Below are 23,261 nucleotides of genomic sequence, written 5' to 3' on the forward strand. Positions count from 1 at the left end.
TTTTAGATGCTCTAAAACGTTTTTCTGGTGTCAGTTAAAAAAACAAAAAGTGACGTTAAAAGGTGGTGGTGGATTTTGTTTGGTCTGAAAACTTCATGTTGATGGCAAAATTAGAAGGAAAACATAAATAACGCGATGGTGAATCGTTGTGTGTTGCACCAAGACTACTATTTAATACTAGTTGACACAAATACCCAGCTGATAAATCAGCCCATTTCCAACGGAGCTTAGGCGCCATCTTGTGCATTTTTCTGGGACGCTAAATTGGAGTCCTGATGGCTCAAATTGATACGGAAGTACTTCTTTAATCGATCACAAACATTTACGCTTTCCTCTTTCGAACTATTTGAATCATATTCATAACTGGATGAGTAACAAGAAAGCATCTTCTCCGAATCTAAAGCCATTGTTTTGATTCTAGAGCAAGGCAAGACGTCCTGGCGTGACGCCATGAATAAGGGGGCGGGACCTTCTGAAACTCGCCATTTCCGAGGTCATGTTGAAGTAGTTTTGGGAAGCTTTAACTCATTTTTATTGGGTGCTTTGCATTAAGTAAAAATATCAGCCTGCGTGTTTTGGGAATGTTAGATGCTATAAAACGTCTTTCTAATGTCAGTTAGGAAACAAAGAAATGGTGTTGGTTGTCCTTTGAACAGCTTCTTCCCCGTCACCATTAACTCTCTAAACAGTAACCCAAATATAACTGTATCGTGCCTCTTTGCAATTTTTTTAAAGATGATACTAGTGCAGCATGTTCTACCGGTGACACATTCCTTGTGTGTTCTACATGCTTGGCAAGAAAGATAATTCTGATTCTGATGAATATTAAGTACAGATAAAATAGCTGGAAATGGATAGCAGTTTTTACCTTGGCGGCGCCTTTCAGCTGATACATGGACGGGTCGTCGGCAGGTTTGCCTGCGGCACACTTGGTGGCGCTGATGAGTTCGGCCAGTGCTTTGGCCACGTCGCGCACCGCGTTGATCAGAACCACCTGAGGAGATGAAGCTGGGATCAATAAATAACAACGGCAGATGGGGTGGGGGGGAGCTCAGGCTCATCAGTGTTAGCCTCGGGACAGGATTTCCTCATGTAGCATTTAGCATTCCCTTTACAAGAGCAAGAGGATGAAGTTGTATGTTAATGGAGTATTGAGGCCCCTGGCAGACTGTTGCTTAGCATCCTTTGTTAGTTTATCTGGTTGTTTGTTATTTTTATTAATTAAAAAAATACATGATTATTCACTGATTCACTGCCAGATGATGTTCAAAAATGTTTCCACTCCAGTGCTAGGGTTTTTGTCATTTTCACTCAAATTGCACAGAATATTGAGTTTTAGGACTACATAAACATTCAATTCAGCATCATAAACCTTAGATTCTCTTCTTCCATCAGAAAGAAACAGTTATTTCCTAAGTTTATATGTGTCATGTTTCGGTTGGCGACCACCGGGTGGCACTATATGGCTCCGCCTGCAGCTGCACAGGTGTTGTTTTAATCATTCAGATTAGGGTCGGGTCATTGTTCGTTTCACCCTGTCATGTTTGTTTCACCTTGTCATGTTTTACTCATGGTTTTGTTTGCTATTTTGGACCTTTTTGTTTTGATGACTTTGTTGTTTGAGATTTTGTTCCTGCCGACTCGATTTAAAACTGTTTGTCAAATACACCCTGCTGACTTCAACTGTCCGTTGAAGTCATCCAAAGCGACACCGTTAAAGTCGTCTTTCACGACTCTCACAATCGCTATTGGTGCATTGGACAACCCAGCGTAAGAAACTTCCTCAATGTAACTTTTAACTCATTCACTGCCAGACATGTGCAAAAAATGTGTCCAGTCCAGTGCCAGGGTTTTTGTCATTTTCACTCAAATTCCAGGACACAGGTTTGTTTCACCTTGTCTGGTTTTAGTCATGGTTTTGTTTGCTACTTTGGACGTTTTTGTTGTTGTTTGAGATTTTGTTCACTCCGACTTTATTTATTTCAGTTTGTCAAATACATCTTTCTCCTTCCCCCTGCCTGCTTTTTCGGGGTCCACAACCATCACCACCTTGCAAATTGTGACAACATGGGTCTGGAGTTATCTGAGTTTGAAATGGCAGCGGCTGTACAAAATACAATGCAATACAATACATATTTATTTAAATCGTGCTTTAACAACAGCTGAAGCTGGAACAAAGCGCTAACATGGACAAAAGTCAAATGCTGCCCCCTCGTGAATGGGAAAAATATTGGGAGATGTCTGACCGGTTGTTTATCGCCCCCCCCCCCTGCAAAAAATAATAACAACAAAAAAGCGAACAAATTTGGGAATGCCGTTCCACATCATCCCTTTCAATTCTCAAAAAAAAAAAAAAAAAAAAAAATCAGGAATGGCAGTGAATCAGTTAAGTTCTTTGAACAAAGTTTAAGTTTTGGTCAATCACTTACTTTTTCTCGTGACACAAGACCACCTCTTCACTCCCTGCCAGATCTTGTGTTCCTTACTCTGGTGTCATCTTTACTTTTTTATATATATATATATATATATATATATATATATATTTTTTTTTGGTGACATATGTATTGCATCCGTCATGGGGTGAATCGGACTGATTTTTTTGCGAGGTTACAGTGTGTTCTTGCCAGAAGCATTAAGTAGAAAAACCTATCCTGTGACTGAAAAGTGTCCTTGAGCGTTTTGAAAGGCGATTATAAATGAAATGTATTATTATTATTAAATTTGAGAGCAGAGGACAAAGCAAAGTACATTAGCTTTCCAACTCCTTTGTCCATATTTGTGCAATGATATCAAATGAAGTAAATTGACATGCTTTCTGAGTTACCTGTGTTTCAGGGTCCTCAGAACCCATGCTCGTCGCTCCAAGTTTGACCACCTCCGTGAGTTGGGTGATGGTCTTAGCTGAGGATTGGGCAGCCTGGGCCAATTTTTCTTGGCTGGATGCTGCTCCGGCTACCAGCAGCTTGGTATCCTCCACCAGGGCCTTGGCCGTTTTTAAAATGTTTTCCCTGGGACAAGAGGTGTCAGCGGTCATTACATTCAGGCAGTGGCGGACCGTCAAGGACTGTTAAGCCTTATCTCTCGGCCTAAAAATACTTCAATCACAGACTGATGTTAATGATATTTGTCCATGAATTCTTTTTAAATCATTCCAAATTGTCTTTCATCATTCTTTCATTACTTTCCCCCTCTTGTGCTGCCTTCCAGATGTGTGTTTTTCATATTTAAACATTTAACCAATCACATTTCAGCCACTATTTGTTGTCAAGGTCAGAAATCTACCTGGACGCCTTCACAATCATTTGTGTGGGCCCTGTCGCATCAAATGTGTCGAACACACTGTTGCTCTAACCAATCAGATTTCGACTCAGATTTCAACTCAAAAGTGGTACCAATGTCTGGTACAGACGTCAGAGTTTTCGGAAACTATGTTTGGCTAGTCAAAGTTAAAAAAAAAAGTCAAAGTCAGTTTTATTGTCAAATATGCTAATATGCATGACATACAGCACAGATGAAATTACTGTCCTATCGGACCCAGCATGCAAGGCACCAGTAGTCACTAGCCAATCATAGTTTGCTCTTACCACAAGCCGCTAGTGACAAGAGCATATTGGCCAGTGCAAGCACAGTATCATAGCGAGCTGTATAAGCAAATATATTTTGTTGTTTTAATGGCAGTTTTGTCAACCCACAATGGCTGAAGCAGGAGAAGAAATTGATTTGGTTGGAGATTTACTGTTAAAGCCATTTTCAAGATGGACTTTTCAAGAAAAGATGGACAGGTCGATCAATTATTTCCTGGCTAATGGTACCCTCTAGTAGACTTGTAGTAAATCATACCACACCTTTTTCAATCGGGATTGATTCAGACGTAGCACTACTGGAGGCTATACGAAATCCACGGCTATCCACCGCATTTAGGAATATGCTCTTTGAAATCAAGGTGATATTTGTCGTAACCAACATCAGTTGTCACTTTCCTTTGTAGTTGATTACACAATACGAGGACTGGCAGTTACAGAGAAAATAACAATAGATGCAATCTCATTGTTTGAATCCTTTTCAAAAAATCTACTGTGAGTTCTTATTACAATGATGAATATGCGCTAGTCACAGATACCTGTGGTCAGCAAAGGACTCCTCATTCTCAGGGTTCAGTGTTCCCGCCGAGGCGAACATAATGGTCGTATCCAGGTCAGCGATGATGCCCGAAACGGCACTTGCTGCTGTGATGCATGCCTGGGTGCCTTTGTTGCCCGCTTGCAGCGCCGACAGTACCAAAGACACCTGCGACACAAAAAGCATTTTATCACTGCAGAGCAATTAGAGAATATTTCATTTGATATTCATTATTACAATTCTAGAATTTAGTCCAGTCAGACGCTAAGGCTGCGGCAGAAACAAATGTGCCTCCATCCATCTGTCAATCTATTCATCGTGATGCAAAGTGTGCATTTCTTGTACATAAAATCACAGTGATTCATAGTCTGTGTAAGCTCTCAGTCGTACAGGAGTGGTCCATCGATGAAAAGGTTTCTTCAGCCGTCATCTGTACTTATTTGAAAGAAGTACAGACAGATGACGGCTGAAGAAACCTTTTCATCGAGTGATTCATAGTATATTTATGTATTCTTTAAAACGCAGGTGTCTAACACAAGGCCCAGGGGCCAGATCCGGCACACCAGGTCATTTTATGTGGCTTGCGACAGCAAACCATGTGCAAAATCCGTTTCCGAAATATGACATTGTCGTGTAGTAAATAACGTTGAGATTTCGCAATATTTTTATTTTTTTAGCCTGTTGATCCTTCACTTGAACAACAATTGATCTATTGAACTATTTTGATTGATTTGAGTAATTTCAAAACTAGTAAACTTTTAATTTGAACTATGAAAGTGGAAAATACAGTCAACAATATCAGTAATGAGAGAATGGTATTAATACCCATGATGAAATAGGCTTGAGGAGCCCGTGATAAGAAGAAAGGTGCTTATGTGGAACTGTCGCAACTTGGAATTGAAGCGGATTTATGTGGGACAGGAGATGTGAGACAGTCTGTTTTCATCAACGGATGCTACAGTTTCGTGTTTGCCTTCAACATTTAGCTTGTAGCAGATGTGCACATTTCACTACGACGTCCCTGATCCACAGGTGAAAAGGACGCTTTGATCCTCTCCTCTTTCATCTCGAACTACTTCATAGAAAGTGCTTAAGATTGAATGACTGTCTATGTCTTTTGTGTTGTGTCACATTATTTATTTAGTTTTTTGTTGTTTAGACTTCAAGATGGTGCCGCGAAAACGACTGCATTTACTGCTACTACTGGTTTGTTTTTCTACTTCTTCAATTCCTTTCCTCCTACTTTCGAACCTTTGCTGCTGTAAAATGGAAATTTGTCCACTGTGAGACTAATAAAGGCTCATCCAATCCAATATTTTGGAAAAGATTTTATCAAGTTTTACAAACACTTTGCTATGGTGGGCCACACAAAATGACCTGGCGGGCCAGGTCTTGCCCTCGGGCCTTGAGTTTGACACGAGTGTTTTATAGCGTTTTTCAACCTTTGCACGTTTTGACACGTTTTTTACATTGGAAATATTTTGCTGCACATCACGAACCATCTTGGAGTGCAGTGCAATTTCTACGTAGACTGTTGCTTGGTGCGCTGCAGTATCTGCAATGAAGTCCTCCTACTTGAACCGTGCCATGCCTGTGATTTAAGAGTGCTTTTAGCTTCTCTTCGTATGATTTTATTTGATGACCGATCAAGCTTCTAATGGTTTGAACAATTTAGCAAATACTTAACAATATTGTTTCGGGGTGAACTGGATGCAAGGTTAAACATGCTTGAAATCGGAGTCCAATATAATCAAAGCTGATGAGCCAAACATCACAACAAGCATCGGTGGGAATCGAGAGTCTCGAGAGGAATTTTTGAAGGAGGCACAAGATTCAAATCAGCGAGTGTGAAACTTCAAATTAATCGAATCGGGTAAGCGCGTTGAATGAAATCACAGTCTTCCAGTGGAATAGAATTAGCAATGTGTGACTGGCATAGCTTGTCATTGCGAGGGTCATAACAGGGACGCAGTATAATTACTATTCAGTACGTAGCAGCCCAGAATAACTTTGCTTTAATGACCTGCATTATCGCTGCGGTAAAATCCTTTATTATCACCCAAAATAACATCTCACATTTATATTCTGCTAACCTTTGACAAGATTAAGGCCAACTTTATTACTTACTTGCCAGATGATATAAAGAGCAGACAGTTTCACGTGAAGCGTCATATATCACCGCAATAACAAAAGTAAATCATTTGCATTAACTACCAGATTGACTTTCATTAAATTTCCGAGACACGTAACATCAGCCGAGGGGGAAACTTTCCTTCTCTCGGCAGAAAAATAACATAAAATAGATAAATAGATATATAATAAATAGATAAAAGATATGTATCAGAATCAAAATAATGTTGGTTTTGAGTGACCTTGTCAGAAAGGTCTTCAAGGGACTATTAAACACATTTGCAGTGGTCTACAACTGAGGACTACAACTGAGGACTAAAAAACTAAAGTGAGAAGCAAGTTTTGAGAGTTCTACTGCATGGGTGTCAAACTAATTTTTTGTCACGGGGCACGTTGTACTTGCAGTTTCCTCTCAGGGTCCATTATGAAATTGAGGAACCCATTAGAATGTTTAATGCCCTCCACATACTGTATTACATATTGAGCGCGCACATTAACTCAGTCACTGCCAGACGTGCAAAAATGTGTCCACTCTAGTGCCAGGGTTTTTGTCATTGTCACTCAAATACTAGGATCCACAGATTATTGAGTTTTAGGACTACATAAACATTCAATACAGCGTTAGAAACCTTAGACTCTCTTCTTTCATCAAAAAAAAGAGTTAATTCCTAAATTATATGGGTCTGAAGTTATATGAACTTGAAATGAGGGAAGCTGTCCAAAATACAATGCAATACATACATATTGGTTTATATAGTGCTTTTACAACAGCCGAAGCTGGAACAAAGCGCTAACATGGAAAAAAGGGAAATGCTGCCCTCTCGCGGAAAAGAAACAACATTGCCAGAAGCCATGGCCAGCGCTTTATCAGCACCCAAGTGACTGAATTAATAAATACAGTGATACCTCGGTTTACAAACGCTTTAGCTCACAAACCTTTCCCCTTACGAACATTAAATTTAGGAGAATATAATCATGGCATACGAACTGGTTTGCGGGAAACACATGGCGCGCCACAATGGCTGGTGGACTAGTTTTCGGCGGAATAACACCAAACAACATGGTCGAACAATGCCACCGTGGCTGCCGGACTACTTTTCCACACCCTCTTTCTCTGGGTGCATACGTGGTTTGCTATCGAGTGGATACTTTTGCTTTTTTGGGAACGAAAAAGACCCCACCACAGGCTCGTGTTCAGCCAAAGCGGACACAAAAGAAAATTACGGTCGAGCAGAAGAAGGAGATCATCAAAAAACACGAACGAGGTGTGCGTTTGTGTGACTTCGCGTCCCAGTACCAGTATGCTAAATTGACCATTGCTACGTAGGGCTAAGGGTGTTTCTGTGTTGTCTAAGCAACGGTCTCGGGCAATAGAAGAGGTTGAAAAACTTCTGTTGATTTGGATTATCAAAAAGCAGCTAGCAGGAAACCGTGTGAGTGAGGGTATTATTGCCAAGAAAGCACGGCAACTTCACTCTGATAACAGTTTACTTTCTTTAATTACAACACAAGAGCAACGTTATTATACATAAAATAATGTATATTTTGTGTAGTTTTAAGGCTTATTTAGTAGAAAATTATGTTTTATGGGGACCTGGAAAAGGATTTTCCTAATTTTTAATGGTTTCTTATGGGAAATAAATGTTTGGCAGTTGAACTTTTCGCCTCACACACTTTCTGGGAAACAATTAAGTTCGTAAGTTGAGGTATCACTGTAACTCGTTTTCAAATCTGAAGTCAAGAATAAAGACTTATTGTGATTGACATACGGATGGTTCGGACTTTAGCAAGCATCATGGCACTTGACATGCTTGATTTGCTTTCGCGGACCAAATAAAATGATGTGGCAGGCCGGATTTGGCCCCCGGGCCTTGACTTTGACACCTGTGTATTCACTACAATGTGAATCCAGTGTTGAATGAATTTCACAACATGTCTTTTTGTTTTCGTGGTGACGTGACACGACCAACAACCGAGTGATGAGCTCTGAAGATAAAGGGGAAATGCAACTGACCCTGATTTTATGTTGTAGATTGTCTCCAGGATGTAGTTATAGTCACCTACCTTCTCGGTGACTGCACGTGCACACTCGATGAGCTCTCTTTTGGAAAAGCTGTCTGTAGGGCTGAGCTGGAGGGCTCCAGCTTTCTGGACTAGGTAGATACAGCCATGACCCAACTCCTGGATGCGTGTTCTGATCTGGAAACCAACCTGAAAGGACAACCAGTCATTGGCTCCCATTCAAATAAGTGCTAAACTTTTTTAGCACTTGCACATCATCTGTGAAGGAGAGTCAAACATGTGATAAAGAAATCTGTCTGAGATACATGGGTGGGTGGGTGCTCTTTTGTAAGTGTCACTATAGGCTTTGATTTGTCGAGGTAATGTGTCGCTATGGTAACCAGCAGCATGTTATGTACAAGTTACTGATAAGAGCTGTGAGCTTATTAGCGTGATGTTCCCAGACACGGTTTTCCTGAAAACAGAGGAAACTTTAAAGCAATGATTGTGGGGGTGCTCTCGAGTGACAGATGTGGGAGGAGCTTTGACTTTGATCTGAAAGATAGAGAATTCTATCACAGAGTAAATAACGGCCTTCATCGGCATTTGAAAGCATTTTGGGTTCTAACAGACGTTACTCAAAAGTGATATTTTGGAGCAAATACTCATAACCCCCGCCCCTGTGGAGAGATATAATGCCCTTTGACCTCGTCATGCTCGGCGGTGGCTGCAGCGAGGCGTCCTTGGTGTGCAAGCTGCCCGTAGTCCACTGTTGCCTGAGAGGCAAGGCCGCCAAGCTCTTCGGGGCAGGTCACTGATTTGGTCATCTGGTAAGAGCGGGGTAAAGGGAACATCATTAGCTAATGAACGTCTGTGAAGCTACACCATTAACTCAATCACTGCCAATCACAAATTTATTTGGGAATTGAAAACATGACGTAAAGCGCCATTCCCAAATCTGTTCAGGTTTTGGGGTTTTTTTCTTGTTTAGGTGCCAATAATGTGCCACCCATGGCCTCTGGCAATGTTTTTTCCTTTTCACAAGGGGGTAGAATTTCCAATTTTTCCATGTTAGCGCTTTGTTCTAGCTTCAGCTGTTGCTAAAGCGCCACAGTATATAAACCGATATTGTCATGATCTGGTTGGCGACCAACGGGGGGCGCTGTCGGCCCCGCCTGCACCTGCACAGGTGCTGGTCGTCCCGATCAGATTGGCGACCAGCGGGTAGCGACGTCAGCCCTGCCGGCAGCCTCGCAGGTGCTGGTCGTTATAATCAATGACACTTAAAAGGACACCTGGCACGATCATCCGGTGCCGATTCATTGTTTGTTTGCTGCTTGTTTGCTGCATGCATCGTGTACGTGTTTGTTTAACCTTGGCGGACTTTTACACTTGGTTTTCTTTCGCTACTTTGTATTTTTTCCCATTCAGATCATTTTGATGTTTTACATTTTGTTACTGCTGACCTTTATTTTAATACAATTTGTCAAACAACCTCCTGCTCCCTCCTGCCTGCTTTTTGGGATCCGAACCCGCCATCACCACCTCGCAAACCGTGACAGATATACGTATATGTATTGCATAATAAATTGGACAGACGCTCTCATTTCAAGCTCATATAACTCCAAACCCATATAATTGAGGAATTATTTTTTTCTGATGAAAGAAGAGAGTCTAAGGTTTTTAGCGCTGCATTGAATGTTTATGTACTTATAAAACTTTATATATTCTGTAGGTGCTGGAATTCAAGTGACAATGACAAAAACCCTGGCACTGGACTGGACACATTTTTGCACATGTCTGGCAGTGAATGAGTTGTAGTTGTTAAAACGCTATCTAAACCAATAAGCATGTATTGCATTATATTTTGGACGGCCACCCTCATTTCAAGCTCATATAACTCCGGATCCATATAAAATCGAGAGGACAGTAATTTCATCTGTGCTGTATGTCATGCATATTAGCTTACAGTATTTGACAATAAAGCTGACTGACTTTTTTGACTTTTGATATAATTTATGAAATAAGAAGAGAGTCTAAGGTTTCTTATGTTACATTGAATGTTTGGGTTTTGTTTTTTCTTGTTTGGGTGCCAATACAGCGCTGGCCATGGCCTCTGGCAGTGTTTTTCCCTTCAGCTGTTGTTAAAGCACTACATAAACCAAGATGTATGTATAGCATATGTATTGTATTTTGGACAGCCTCCCTCATTTCAAACTCATTTAACTCCAGACCCATATAATTTAAGAATTAACTCTTTTTTTCTGATGAAAGAAGACAGTCCAGTTTTTTTGCACTTGTCTGGCAGTGAATGAGTTAAAAAGAGCTCACCATCTCCTGGGCCGTGATGGCAATGGCCTTGGAGAACTTCACCATCGTTGTCTGGTAATCCACGAAGGAGCCTTCAGGTTCAGGAGGCGTTCCTTCATCCAGCTATGGAGATTAGTTTCATGAAGACAAATGACAGAGTGTCTCGAGTCAAAGACAAGAACTCATTTGGAGAACACCCGCTGTGAAATTACTCTGACAAATGGGATTGGGAATAAGGGCAGCAGGCGAAATGGACTTCTCACCTTGCCCATGGCCTCGGCAATGGATTCTACCATGCCCCCAACCATGCCCCCCTCGCTGGCCGCCTCATTCAGCGTCACCATGATGTCATCCACCGCCTCTTTCATCAGCTGGGCTGCTTCGGAGATCGCATCGTGGGTGTGCGACGCCTGGGAATGATTAAAACCAAACATTCGTATTCTGTCGCTCTAATAAGTTGGAAGACTCTTTTTAGGCACTTTTACATTAGAGGTTCAAAACAGCACATCAAATGCACAATAACTTTTCACAAAGGTGAAAAAAATGTTTACAACAATACCATATTTACAATCTCATATGACTTGCGGATGAAATAAGTGAAGTTGATGGTAAAAAAATGTGATCACATGTGACCTTGTTAATGATCTTGGGTGAATGGTCCATTCAATTAAATAAAATCAAGTCCAATCTTCAATATATCCCCAAATATTGTCAAGGAAATACTCTTTCTGTAGCAAACTGTGAATTTCTTGACTAACATTGTGCAGTGTGTGGCCATCCTAAAAAGTAGAGGATTTCTTGAAAGAAAGGGCACTGTTCTTCTAATTTCTTTTTTATTTTATCCAGTTGCATCTAAAATTGTAAATATGGTTAAAGGACAACCGACGTCTTCGGACAAGTTGTGTCCATAATTTGTAAAATGGCTTCAAATGACTTCTACTGAGCGTATTTTACAAAGATTCCACCGCATATAGCTATATCTTACGTTTTAAGACTCGTGCTGAATATTCAGGAAGTCTTGTTTTTGAGTGGGTGACGAGTCTGTACGTGACGTCACTGAAGGAACGCCCCTGACCAAAAAAAGGGACACATTGTAGCAGTCCTTCCATCATGTCAATGCTTGTTTGGTCTGAAAACCTCGTGTTGCAGCAGGAAGAGCCAGAAGAGGGTGTCCAAGCTCCATGTAAGGAATTTATCAGCCTGTTGAAACGGGCCGATTCATTCCTCACAGAAGTTTGGTGGCCATTTTCTGCCTCTTTTTGAGTGAGACATTTCCCCCCCAATGTTGCCTCAAAATGGCACGGAATAAATTTTTTAATTGATTGCAAACATGTATGCTCTCCTCTTCAGAACTATTTGAATCATATTCATAACTGGATGTGTAACAAGAAAGCATATTCTCCGAATCTGAAGCCATTGTTTTGATTCTCCAGCAATGCAAGACGTCTTGGCGTGACGTCACGAACTGGGGGCGGGACTTTCTGAAAATGTCCAATTCGCAGCTCAAGTTTTTGCAGATTTTGGACACTTTTAAGTAATTTTTTATTGGTGTTTTGCATTTGAGTAAAAATATACTGCGTGTTTTGGGTATTTTAGATGCTATAAAATGTTTTTCTGATGTCAGGGAAACAAAAAAGTGACGTCGGTTGTCCTTTAAGTGTTGTTATAAACCAAATAGGTGTACTGTATATGGCAATTTTTTAAACTGGATTGGTGGCGGACAACTGTCTTTCTTTCGCTTTTTAATCCAGACCTGGATTTAAAATTGTAAATATGGTTAAGTGTTGTAAAACAAATAGGTTGCTCTAAATGCCATGTTTTTTTAACGAGATTAGCGACCAACTGTCTGTTTCGCTTAAAACCAGGCAATGGAAGCGTGCAATGGAGTTTTCGTTCACTCATTCACTGCCATTCACAAATCTATTCAGGAATTGAAAATATGACGTAGAGTGCCTTTCACGAATTTGTTCGGGTTTTGCTTTTTCATTTTTGGGTGCTGATAAAGTGCTGGCAATTGAGCAGTGTTTCCCTTTTTTTCCAGGTTAGCGCTTTGTTCCAGCTTCAGCTGTTATTAAAGCTCTATAAAAACTGTTAGGTTAATGACTATTTTGTTGTTGTCATTAACCCAGAGCAGTTGCGCGTGTTCATTTCATCGAGATCGGAAAAAAAACCAAGATCCAAAAGTATCGTCCACAATTGTACTTGCCCTCACAGAGTTTTCTAAGCAGATCTGGGTTCAACCAGCCTAATCAAGGAATGTTATAAACAATAAATCCAATATGTATGTATTGCATTGTATTTGGTACAGCTGTCCCCATTTCAAGCTCAGATACCTCCAAACTCATATAATATAGGAATTAGCTATTTTTCTGATGAAAGAAGTGTCTAAGGTTTCTTACGCTGCATTGAATATTTATGTCGTCCTAAAACTCAATATTCTGCGGGTCCCGAAATTTGAGTGACAATGACAAAAACTGGCACTGGAGTGGATACATTTTTGCAAATCTGGCAGCGAATGAGTTAAAGTAACCCCAAGATCTGGCAGCCAATCGGGTGATAGTGATGTCATGACCCTTATGGGCCAGCATTTGTACAACCAGGTTGGAAGAGGCTCTGTAGAAAGGTTTCATTTTTTTACCTGATGGCCTTGAAAAAGTGAAATGAAAAAGCAAGGATGTCAGGTGGAACCAGTCCAATAAAAAAGGGCATTTCAGGCTGCTCAAATAAGAGAAATAAGAGAATACACGGCTCCTCTAATAGATGCAAATTCTACATTAGGTAATGGTAAAAATGATACATAAGAGTGACACGTCGTTGCTTTCACTACTTTGATCCTGCATAAAAGGACCTTTCACACCGCAAAGACAGACCAGTCCAATTACTGTAAGTGCACATTGTCTGCATCATTAGAGGAGGGAGTTAGAGCCCCCGCCGCCCTACCTTGGAAAAAAAAAAACTTTGAAACAATCAGCAACTGACGTATTCATCCCCACAGCAGACTGTTGCTCAAGGACATTTGACACGGAAAACACATCCACATGAAACTTGGAAGCGGCTCTCACTAGTTTGAGACCACCTCTTGCTCCAAAACCTACTTATTACCTTTGGATTGCCGCCACCTTCTTTAGCAGCGTAAAGCATCTGCAAGGCAGACTCAGACAGGGTCTTGGTCTGGTCCAGGATGTTCATTTGTTGCTGGTGGTCGTGCAGCTTGGATGCCAGGCCGACTGATGCCACAATAAGTGGATCAAAATAGCTAGCCAGCTGAGTCACCTAAGTGAAATAAGATTAGGAGAGTCATCCGGGAAAAGGATTGTTGAACAAGATGAAGCTCTTATTTATCAAAATCCAGAAGGGGATAAAAAGGGATATGTTATCAGAACCAGCCGGCACCTTGTGCCCCAGCTGGGCGGCTTCACCCCGGGCGGCTGTGGAGACGGGATCAATCAGATGCCCGATCTCCTGCACGGTTGAAGTCAGTTGTTCCTGTAGTGCCTAGTGAGTTACAAAGACAGAACGAATTAGCGTATAAATCACAATGGGGGGACTACAGATTCCATTAAGCGCCTTTTCTTGGACAAGACACGCTTACCTCCAGAGAGATATCATCTCTGCAGGGCAGGGTCTGTCCGACTGCTGCCAGGGAGGCTTGCTCGATGTCACGGATACATTTATTGATGCTATCTATTGAGTAATCACACTCTTTCTGTCCAGGTGCCTTGTCCCTAGGGGGTCGGTTGAAAGTTTGGAGAAAAAAATGGAGGCACTTTCAGCACAAATAGCATCTACAGTGATACCTTGGCTTACGAACTTAATTGGTTCCCAGACGGAGTGTGTAAGGCGAAAAGTGTGTATCCCAAAAATGAATTTCCTATAGGAAACCATTAAAATGAGAATAATCCGTTCCCAGGTGCCCATAAAACATAATTTTTCTACTTTCTAATTTTCTAAGCCTTAAAATTACACAAAATATACCTTATTTTATGTATAATAAATGTGCTACGGCATTATAATTAAAGAAATAAACTGTACTGTACTAAAGTGGTTTTATTTACCTTTGTGATGGTCGTTGATGGCTTGATGGAATGGAGTGGCCGGTTTCATGAGCATTAAACACTTGATGAGGAACGTAACCTTCTTTCACCATCTTGAAGAATGATCCCTTGCAGGTGCTTTCTCTGTGATAATTGTATCTAGTTCCTGATCAATTGTGTTCTGTTTAGCTTTTTGCATCAAGTGTACAGATGGCTTGTGCGGGTTGTTTGTGGAGCCTGAGTGATGGGATATTTTAACCTTGCAGTCTACACTCTGCCTTTGAACTATCAAAGTTGAAACTCTCTCACTGTCGTCTGCTTGTCTCTTTAATGTTTAAACCACCCCCCTTCACTGCTGCGTTCTTGACCAATCACGTGGCTTTAACCGAAGACTGGGGGCGGGAAATAGAGGTCAAAAACAGTCGGCTGCGATTTTGTTGTTAGAAGAACGGGCTCGTTCGCGAACGACACATCACTCATTGAGGCAGCTCCGTGTACAAAAAAAAGTTTGCATGGCAAGGTAAAGTTCGTATGCCAAGGTAAAATTTATCATAAATGTTCCAGCTTTTATTATAATTGCTTTGAGCAAAGTTGTGCATATGTGTGAAGAATAAATGTAACATTCGTTAACCGAAAGGTTCATAAACCAAACTGAGGTATCACTGTAAATGCACTATATTTTATCCTTCCTTCCTTTTTTTTAAATAACTATGTATACAAGGAACTGGTTAGTTGACCAAAGCAGCACACGCTGGTTATTTTAAACTCTTTTTTTTCAACCGTAAGACAAGTGTGAAGACCAAAAACTGAAAGGCGCTTCGCACAGCCTTTTCGGAGTCCTGTCATCGGCGTGGTTGCCAGGCAACAGAGGAGCCCAGCCGTCTGCTCTCATAAGATGTGAAATTCCTCACACTGTTCGAATATTACAGTCAATCATCCTCGTACATAAAAAAAAGAAAATATTGGGAGGAAACCAACCTGATGGAAGTGATGAGGCTCTTGATCGAATCAGAAACTGTTCTCGAATGACCAGCAAGGATTGACCAAGTGGGGGGATCCTTGGGGTTGAGGACCAACGAGCGGGCCGTTTCTAAGAGGTATGTGGAGCTATCAAGCATTGAGAGGGCTGAACGAACAATCGGCTCTTGGGCGACTGAACCCTGGAGGAAAAAAATTAAAGACTAACATGGAGGTTCTTGCTAGATTGGTAGGACAGTGATGTTAATATTTCTTCTACCACGGCGGGAAGATCAGGTGAGCAATCGAACTCCGGGATGAGATTAGGACAGCTTTACGGAAACAGGGGAGAAAAACTCCTTCGGTCTTTATGATCCGAGGCAAAACCTCCCTCGACAATTAGATTAACAAAATGAAGATTAGAGCGACAGTAAGGGTGTGAGTGCCGTTAAACATGGTCCTCCAAGAAATTACAGCTTTTAGAGGACGCTGCGAGGACTTTTCAGCTCTGATTGAAAACATAAAAATGGTTTCTTTGTGATCCGTTTTGTGGAAGTAAAAGAAAAGGAGAAAATTGATTCAAATTTCCAGCACAAGACTTCTTGTTTAGTTTCGTTTGCGGGGTAGGGTGCTATTTTCAATGGTACAATGTCATTTAGTTGCAGGCGTCTGTGTAGAATCTCAGTTGCACAGGAGTGGTCCAGCAATGAAAAGGTTTCTTCAGCCGTCATCTGTACTTCTTTTAAGGTGTCGGACATTTCACTCCTCATCCGAAAAGCTTCGTCAGATAACTAAAGCTGTGCTGGTAACTCTGGCCCTATATATGTCCCTAATGGACAGAGGTGGCGGTGCCAGACCTCAGCTAGTAGCAGGCATTTTATGATGAACGGTTACCTCGTTGCTGATTTGAGCTGGGATACTGGCAAAATCAGGGTTGTTGGCAAAGGTCGACAGGTTTTCGACAGCTTCAAGGAGTGGAGCGGTCGCAACTCGACATTTGTTTCTGTTGTCTTCGGAAAAATCTCCATCCACAGCCTTAAAAACAAGAGACATTCCATATAAACTCGTGACAGTTTTTCCATCCGTCATGACTGAACGGATCGACTCCCATGCAAAGAACTGCTCACGTGCTGAAAAAGATTTGGTAACGAATAGACACTCAACGTTTTGATCAGGTGGGGAGTTGACCTTGATGGTCTTGACGAGGTTGGCGGTAGTGTTGGCCACCTCTTTGGCTGATTGCACAAACTGTCGCCGAGCGACGGGGTTGGAGGTCTTTGATGAAGCGAGGCGGCAGGCGTTGCACAAAGCCGACGTGTGCTTCGCTACAATCGTCGCCGCGGACAACACCTGGTGAGACAACGGACACCGGTTGGCGTTGTTTACAATTAAAACACTTTTTTTACGATTCAAAATCAGGGCTGGGCAAATGTTCGTGCTCTATGGCCCAAAGGACCGGGCAGTTTATCACGGAATGCTCAACAGACAGACGGCCTCCTGGCCCGCCGACGATAATTTGTCCAACCTTGCTCTAAAATCCTGGAATTTCCTACCTGTGAGGGACTACTATTTGGGTCCACTAAGCTCTGACAAGCCATCTGTATGGCTTGATGGGCTCGTGCAAACTGGATGGGGTCCACCAGTCCCTCATAGCCCGACTGACTATTGGGATCAGACACACCTACAAGATAAGAAGCCTAGAACAGAAATATGAACAAGTTAAAGGAAACTATCTGACCGTTCTAAGACTTTTGAACTCATGTAGTCACGGTGAAGCTTCTGGGAGCTAATCAAGTGTTGTTACTTACAATGAGTATTTATAAATGTGCGCCGATGCTCAAAAATGAGCAGATTGATAGCAGGCAGTTCGTATAGCAGAACATTTGCGCTAGCGTGTGATTTTAAGCTAGCGCGCTAGCTAATATTGTTGTAATACTTTCTTGTGAAAGGTGGTTTGTTTGTCTGTGCTTAATAATAACTTCTGAAGGCAGTTGATGGAAAATTGGTTCATGATTGTGTACAAGAAGTGTGCTGTTGATGCTTTGTGATCCTCTCCTTCTTAACTCATTCACTGCCATTCACAAATGTATTCAGGAATTGAAAATATGACGTCGAGCGCCATTCCCATATGTGTTTTTTCATGCTTGGGTGTCGATAAACCGCTGGCCATGGCCTCTGGCAATATTTTGCTTTTCAACAAGGGGGCAGCATTTCCCTTTTTTCCATGTCAGCACTTTGTCCCAGCTTCAGCTGTTGTTGAAGCGATATACAAACCAATATTTATGTATTGTATTTTGTACAGCCGCAGTCATTTCAAGCTCATATTACTCCAGACCGCTGCATTGAATGTTGATGTAGTGATAAAACTTAATAATATGTAGGTGCTGGAATTGTAGTGACAATGACAAAAACCCTGGCACTGGAGTGGACACATTTTTGCACATGTCTGGCAGTGAATGAGTTAAGAGGTTTGTCGGCGATTTGTGAAATCAAACACCGCTTTAGGGGGTATCGATTACTGAAGGCAGGGTTTGGTCCCTAAATAGCGAAAGAAGTATTTGCTTTATTGCTTGGTGGCAATAAAGCATATATATCTATATATATATATCTATATCATATATATCTATTGACTAATCACCCCTTTAACATAACATAATTCAAAAGTTGAATGCAAAGTTTCGGCAAAGCAGTAAAGCAGAAAGAAAAAAATAAATGTACTCTTTCTGTTAATGTAACTAAAAGAAAGATATAATAATATCCACAGATGGAATGGGTGCAAATGTTGCCCTGATCCTTCCAAAGTGCATGAGAAAGTATTTCATTCGGAATTACTAATAGCTTCCTCATTCATTTTTAACGTGTTTCATGGATAGACAACTTGTTTATTTGTTCAAGATGAGTAAAATGTTTAATGTCACCTGTCCTGCAGCTTCTGTCAGCCCACAGAGGGCTTTGGATGCCACACCTACACACTCCCCAAATGCCATCACGTCACATGTCTTACAATGCTGCGAGATGCCTGCCATTGACTCTCCGAGGATCTAAAGTATATCAAAGTTTTTCAAATGTCAGGTCTGTTCAGTCACCTACTCTCACACGGGATTCATGTGACAACGGAAATGTACTTTGAAGGCATCTTACCTTTGAATTTTCCATGACGCTCTCAATGCAGTCAAAATAGGACAGTTCATTGATGGGCTCACTGGGATTATCCAGGAGTCCTCTCACAGCCTACACGCGCACACACACGTAAGGTTCTGAATTTGAACATTGTAAAAGGATCTTTTTGCCATAAAATGATTCTTGGTATTCAACACTTTTTAATATGCGGCTTTACGATCGTTCTCATTCACTTGCGTAATTGAATCGACCGTATTTCTGACTTGAATGTTCGTTTGCAATGAATGGTCCTTATGACATCACAGAATTGGGGCTGAATGTCATGTGTGCCATTCATTTAAAGTGAAAGGACAACCAACGCCTCCGGAAAAGTTGTGTCCATAAATTGTAAAATCACTTCAGATGACTTCTACTGAGTGTATTATACAAAGATTCCACGGGATATAGCTATATTTTACGTTTTAAGACTCGCGCTGAATATTCAGCAAGTCTTGTTTTCGAGTTGATGACGTTGCCTGAGGTGACGTCACGTCTGGAACGCCCCTGACCGAGAAAGCGACACACAATGCATTTTGGGTACCTTGTTTGGTCTGAAAACTTCATGTTGATCCGTGTTGATGGTGAATCGTGCGTTGCACCAAGACTACTATTTGATACTAGTTGACACAAATTCCCAGCAGACAAATCAGCCCATTTCCAACAGATCTTGGGCGCCATCTTGTGCATTTTCCGGGACGCTACATTGGAGTCCAGACGCCTCAAAATGATCCGGAACGACTTTAATCGATTGCAAACATTTATTCTTTCCTCTTCAGATTTACTATTTGAATCATATTCATAACTGGATGAGTAACAAGAAAGCATCTTCTCTAAATCTGAAGCCATTGTTTCGATTATAGATGAAGGCAAGACGTCCTGGTGTGATGTCACGAACAAGGGGGCGGGACCTTCTGAAACTCACCATCTCCGAGGTCATTTTGAAGTAGTTTTGGGACACTTTAAGTCATTTTTATTGGTGTTTTGCATTTGACTAAAAATATCAGCCTGCGTGTTTTGGGTATTTTAGATGTTATAAAACGCTTTTCTAATGTCAGTTAAGAAACAAAAAAATGGTGTTGGTCGTCCTTTACGATTGGCATTTTGTGTAACAATATGGAAAAATGGCTACCTCCAATTCCCTCAAGGCGTTGTCGCACTCCCGTTGTCCTGCGGCCTGCTGCGTACAGAGCGTGATCAGCTGGTTGATACTCTCCGTCACCGCTCTGAAACACGTAGGCCACTTTTTATTTATTTCAGTAATTCACACGCGCCTTCGGCAACCCAATTCATGCCATTCACTGCGAGAGGTCAACAGAGCATTGCGCAATGACGCACGGGCGTGTGCAGGAGTGATAGAATTGTCTCGGGTTTGTAGTTCAGCCTTGCTGAGTGCAGACTGCTTGCAGACAAGGCTTCTATCTTCCTAATTAGACAGAAAAAAACTCACTCAGGCCCAAAGCCCTTCGGGAGCAGCTGCCTGGCTTCGCTCCACAAGGAGGAAGACGACTCCCTCAAGCAACACTGAATGGACAAGGCCGTGTTTTAAAAGAAAAAAAAAACAAGCTTTAAATTTAAATTACGTTTGGGATGTAGGATACACCTGCACAAACAATCAAATCATATAGCCAAAAATGTATGCAAGGATCTGTACAAGGATAACCGAACACAACCATATTATTACTTCGAATTGCAATGGAGTACAATTGTGCCACGTCATTCCGTGAGATTCAATTGTATCACAAAAAATAAAATAGCCTGCCAAAGAAGGTGGTAAGACAAAGACGAAAAAGATTTCTACACGTGTGTTCCATCACGGTTTGATACGCGGCCGCCGCAAAAATGGACAAAATCCGACTTCAACGGACAGTTAGGATGGTGGGAAAAAAATCATTGGCACCGCCCAACCCAGGATCTGCACATTGCAAGAATCAAGACAAGGGTGCGGACCCTCCTCACCCTGCCCACCACCTTTTCAAGCTATTCCCATCAGGCAGGCGCTACCGATCCATGCATGTTCCTTGTGTGTTCTACATCCTTGGCCAATAAAGATAATTCTGATTCTGAAAATGAAGCATGCAGTAAATAGCTCACCGTGCTGCGACCGCAAGTAGATTTTTAGCATTGGCTGCATTGGGATCAACAGACAGAGACTTGGCGGCCAGCAGAAGTTTACTGGATGCCATTGAGATGTTCTTCAGATTACCAATAACTTGGATCTGATCATCCCTGCTCTGCAAAGCCAAACAAAAAGACAAATGTCATTTTGGGAGATTGGTTTCAAACTATATGATACATCTTGTCAAATTTGAGACATGGTATCAACTAGTGAGCTATAGCGACAAACACCTATTGGACCCCCCTCCCCACTAGCTGTTTCCCATCTGCGGCTTATTAAAGCTTGAGTATCACGCTACATCAGCTCAGATCCCTGAAGATATTCCCACACTAATGAACAAAATAACCAGAACATGAACATCACAAGATCTCATTACATCTGTCTCTTGGCTAAAGTAATGTGCTGAAGTAAATTTGATTGATTATGGAGGGGGGTCGGGGGGGGGGGTCGGGAATCAAGTGACCAAAATATGACATACAGTGATACCTCATTTTATGAACTCAATTGGTTCTCAAAGTGTGTGTAAGGCGAAAAGTGTGTCTTCCAAACATTAATTCCCCATAGGAAACCATTAAAAATGAGAATAATCTGTTTCCAGGTCCCCATCAAACATAATTTTCTACTAAATAAGCCTTAAAAATACACAAAATATACCTTATTTATGTATGATAAATGTGCTATTGTATTGTAATTAAAGAAATAAACTGTACTATAGAATAAAGTCGTTTTATTTGCCTTTGATATCCGACGATATCCGATGATATCCGAGTGAAGTTGCCGTGCTTTCTCGGCGATAATACCCTCACACACTGTCCCCTGCTAGCTGCTTTTCGTTAATCCAAATCAACGGGAGTTTTTCAACCTCTTCTATTGCGTGAGACCGTTGCCGGGAATCAAGTGACCAAAATATGACATACAGTGATACCTCATTTTATGAACTCAATTGGTTCTCAAAGTGTGTGTAAGGCGAAAAGTGTGTCTTCCAAACATTAATTCCCCATAGGAAACCATTAAAAATGAGAATAATCTGTTTCCAGGTCCCCATCAAACATAATTTTCTACTAAATAAGCCTTAAAAATACACAAAATATACCTTATTTATGTATGATAAATGTGCTATTGTATTGTAATTAAAGAAATAAACTGTACTATAGAATAAAGTCGTTTTATTTGCCTTTGATATCCGACGATATCCGATGATATCCGAGTGAAGTTGCCGTGCTTTCTCGGCGATAATACCCTCACACACTGTCCCCTGCTAGCTGCTTTTCGTTAATCCAAATCAACGGGAGTTTTTCAACCTCTTCTATTGCGTGAGACCGTTGCTTAGACAGCACAGAAACACCCTTAGCCAAGTAGCAATGGCTGACGTAGCATACCGGTACTGGAACGCTAAATCACACAAACGCATACCTCGTTCGTGTTTCTCGATGATCTCCTTCTTCTGCTCGACTGTAATTTTCTTTTGTGTCCTCTTCGGCTTAACACTAGCCTATGGTGGGGTCTTTTTCGCTCCCCAAAAAAAGCAAAATTATCCACTTGATAACAAACCACATCTGCACTGAGTGCACTGAAAGAAAGTGGGTGTGGAAAACCAGTCCGCCAGCCAAAGTGGCGCTGTTCGACCGTGTGGTTTGGTGTTCTTCCGCCGGAAAACTAGTCTGCCAGCCATTGTGGCGCTGTGCGTTTCCCAAAAACTAGTTTGTATGTCAAGATTATATTCTCGCGAATTTAATCTTCGTAAGGCAAAAAGTTCATTAGCTAAAGCGTTCATAAGGCGAGGTATCACTGTATTAGGTCTTTGTGTGTAAAATACACAGACAACAATATCCTCCTTCGACTGTTCAGTGACCTTATACAATGATGAAACCTACTTGTGTGTGTCCTGCCATCTCAACACCAGCGTCCAGGAACTCATCAAAATCGTGGCTGAACTTCCCGGAAGCGGCGGCCAACTGGCTGCTCTTTCCACGGGAAGAGTGAACGACCTCGCCTGCCGAGTGATTGAGCTCAGCCGCTGTATGGTTCAGATCAGTCTGAGCTTCCTGGAACGTTTTACTGCAGGGGGGAAGCTTCAAAGACACATCGGAAAATGCCATTATCGGTTCAACCAGTAAATTAAATGTGATCACTCGTCAATAAAGAGGTACGGCCCTTTAAACAGTTATAGAAATTCAAAGCGGGTCTCACAATTTCTACCAGCAACTTCTTGCTGGCTTCTCCAATGCTCCTGAGAGCCATGTCAACGTCCTTCTGACCCGGCAGGCAGTTCACGCAATTATTCAGCGAGTGCGACACAGCTTTGGCCACCTGAAAAAAACCGAAATAATCATTACTGGACAACTAAGAGTCATTGTTAAAAATCTGCGACATAATGTGAGTTTCCAGAGAAAAATTCGGAAACATCTCATGTGCAAGATGGGCTCACAGCACAA

The 23,261-nt window shown here is 41.6% G+C and overlaps 1 protein-coding gene across 2 annotated transcripts in view; it reads right to left on the reverse strand.

Annotated features, from left to right (window-relative positions):
- The window catches only part of tln2b (talin 2b), a 136,383-nt gene that overhangs the window by 17,796 nt on the left and 95,326 nt on the right, over positions 1-23,261 (reverse strand). The window contains exons 28-47 of one of the 2 annotated variants that reach the window (XM_088996139.1): positions 23,017-23,136; positions 22,701-22,898; positions 20,802-20,941; positions 19,840-19,933; positions 18,693-18,782; positions 18,470-18,592; positions 17,105-17,248; positions 16,740-16,901; positions 16,446-16,586; positions 15,573-15,754; positions 14,153-14,285; positions 13,954-14,055; positions 13,663-13,833; positions 10,824-10,970; positions 10,582-10,683; positions 8,958-9,077; positions 8,314-8,460; positions 4,121-4,287; positions 2,825-3,008; positions 869-994 (exon numbers count right to left, since the gene is read on the reverse strand). In XM_088996139.1, the coding sequence (XP_088852265.1) occupies positions 869-994; positions 2,825-3,008; positions 4,121-4,287; positions 8,314-8,460; positions 8,958-9,077; positions 10,582-10,683; positions 10,824-10,970; positions 13,663-13,833; positions 13,954-14,055; positions 14,153-14,285; positions 15,573-15,754; positions 16,446-16,586; positions 16,740-16,901; positions 17,105-17,248; positions 18,470-18,592; positions 18,693-18,782; positions 19,840-19,933; positions 20,802-20,941; positions 22,701-22,898; positions 23,017-23,136 (2,793 nt within the window). Of the gene's footprint in view, positions 1-868; positions 995-2,824; positions 3,009-4,120; positions 4,288-8,313; positions 8,461-8,957; positions 9,078-10,581; positions 10,684-10,823; positions 10,971-13,662; positions 13,834-13,953; positions 14,056-14,152; positions 14,286-15,572; positions 15,755-16,445; positions 16,587-16,715; positions 16,902-17,104; positions 17,249-18,469; positions 18,593-18,692; positions 18,783-19,839; positions 19,934-20,801; positions 20,942-22,700; positions 22,899-23,016; positions 23,137-23,261 lie in introns of both variants that reach the window. The other variant, XM_088996138.1, reaches the window with a different exon arrangement.

Source organism: Hippocampus bargibanti, linkage group LG05 (assembly GCF_051943395.1).
Source record: "Hippocampus bargibanti isolate YZ-2025 linkage group LG05, ASM5194339v1, whole genome shotgun sequence".
NCBI lineage: Eukaryota > Metazoa > Chordata > Actinopteri > Syngnathiformes > Syngnathidae > Hippocampus > Hippocampus bargibanti.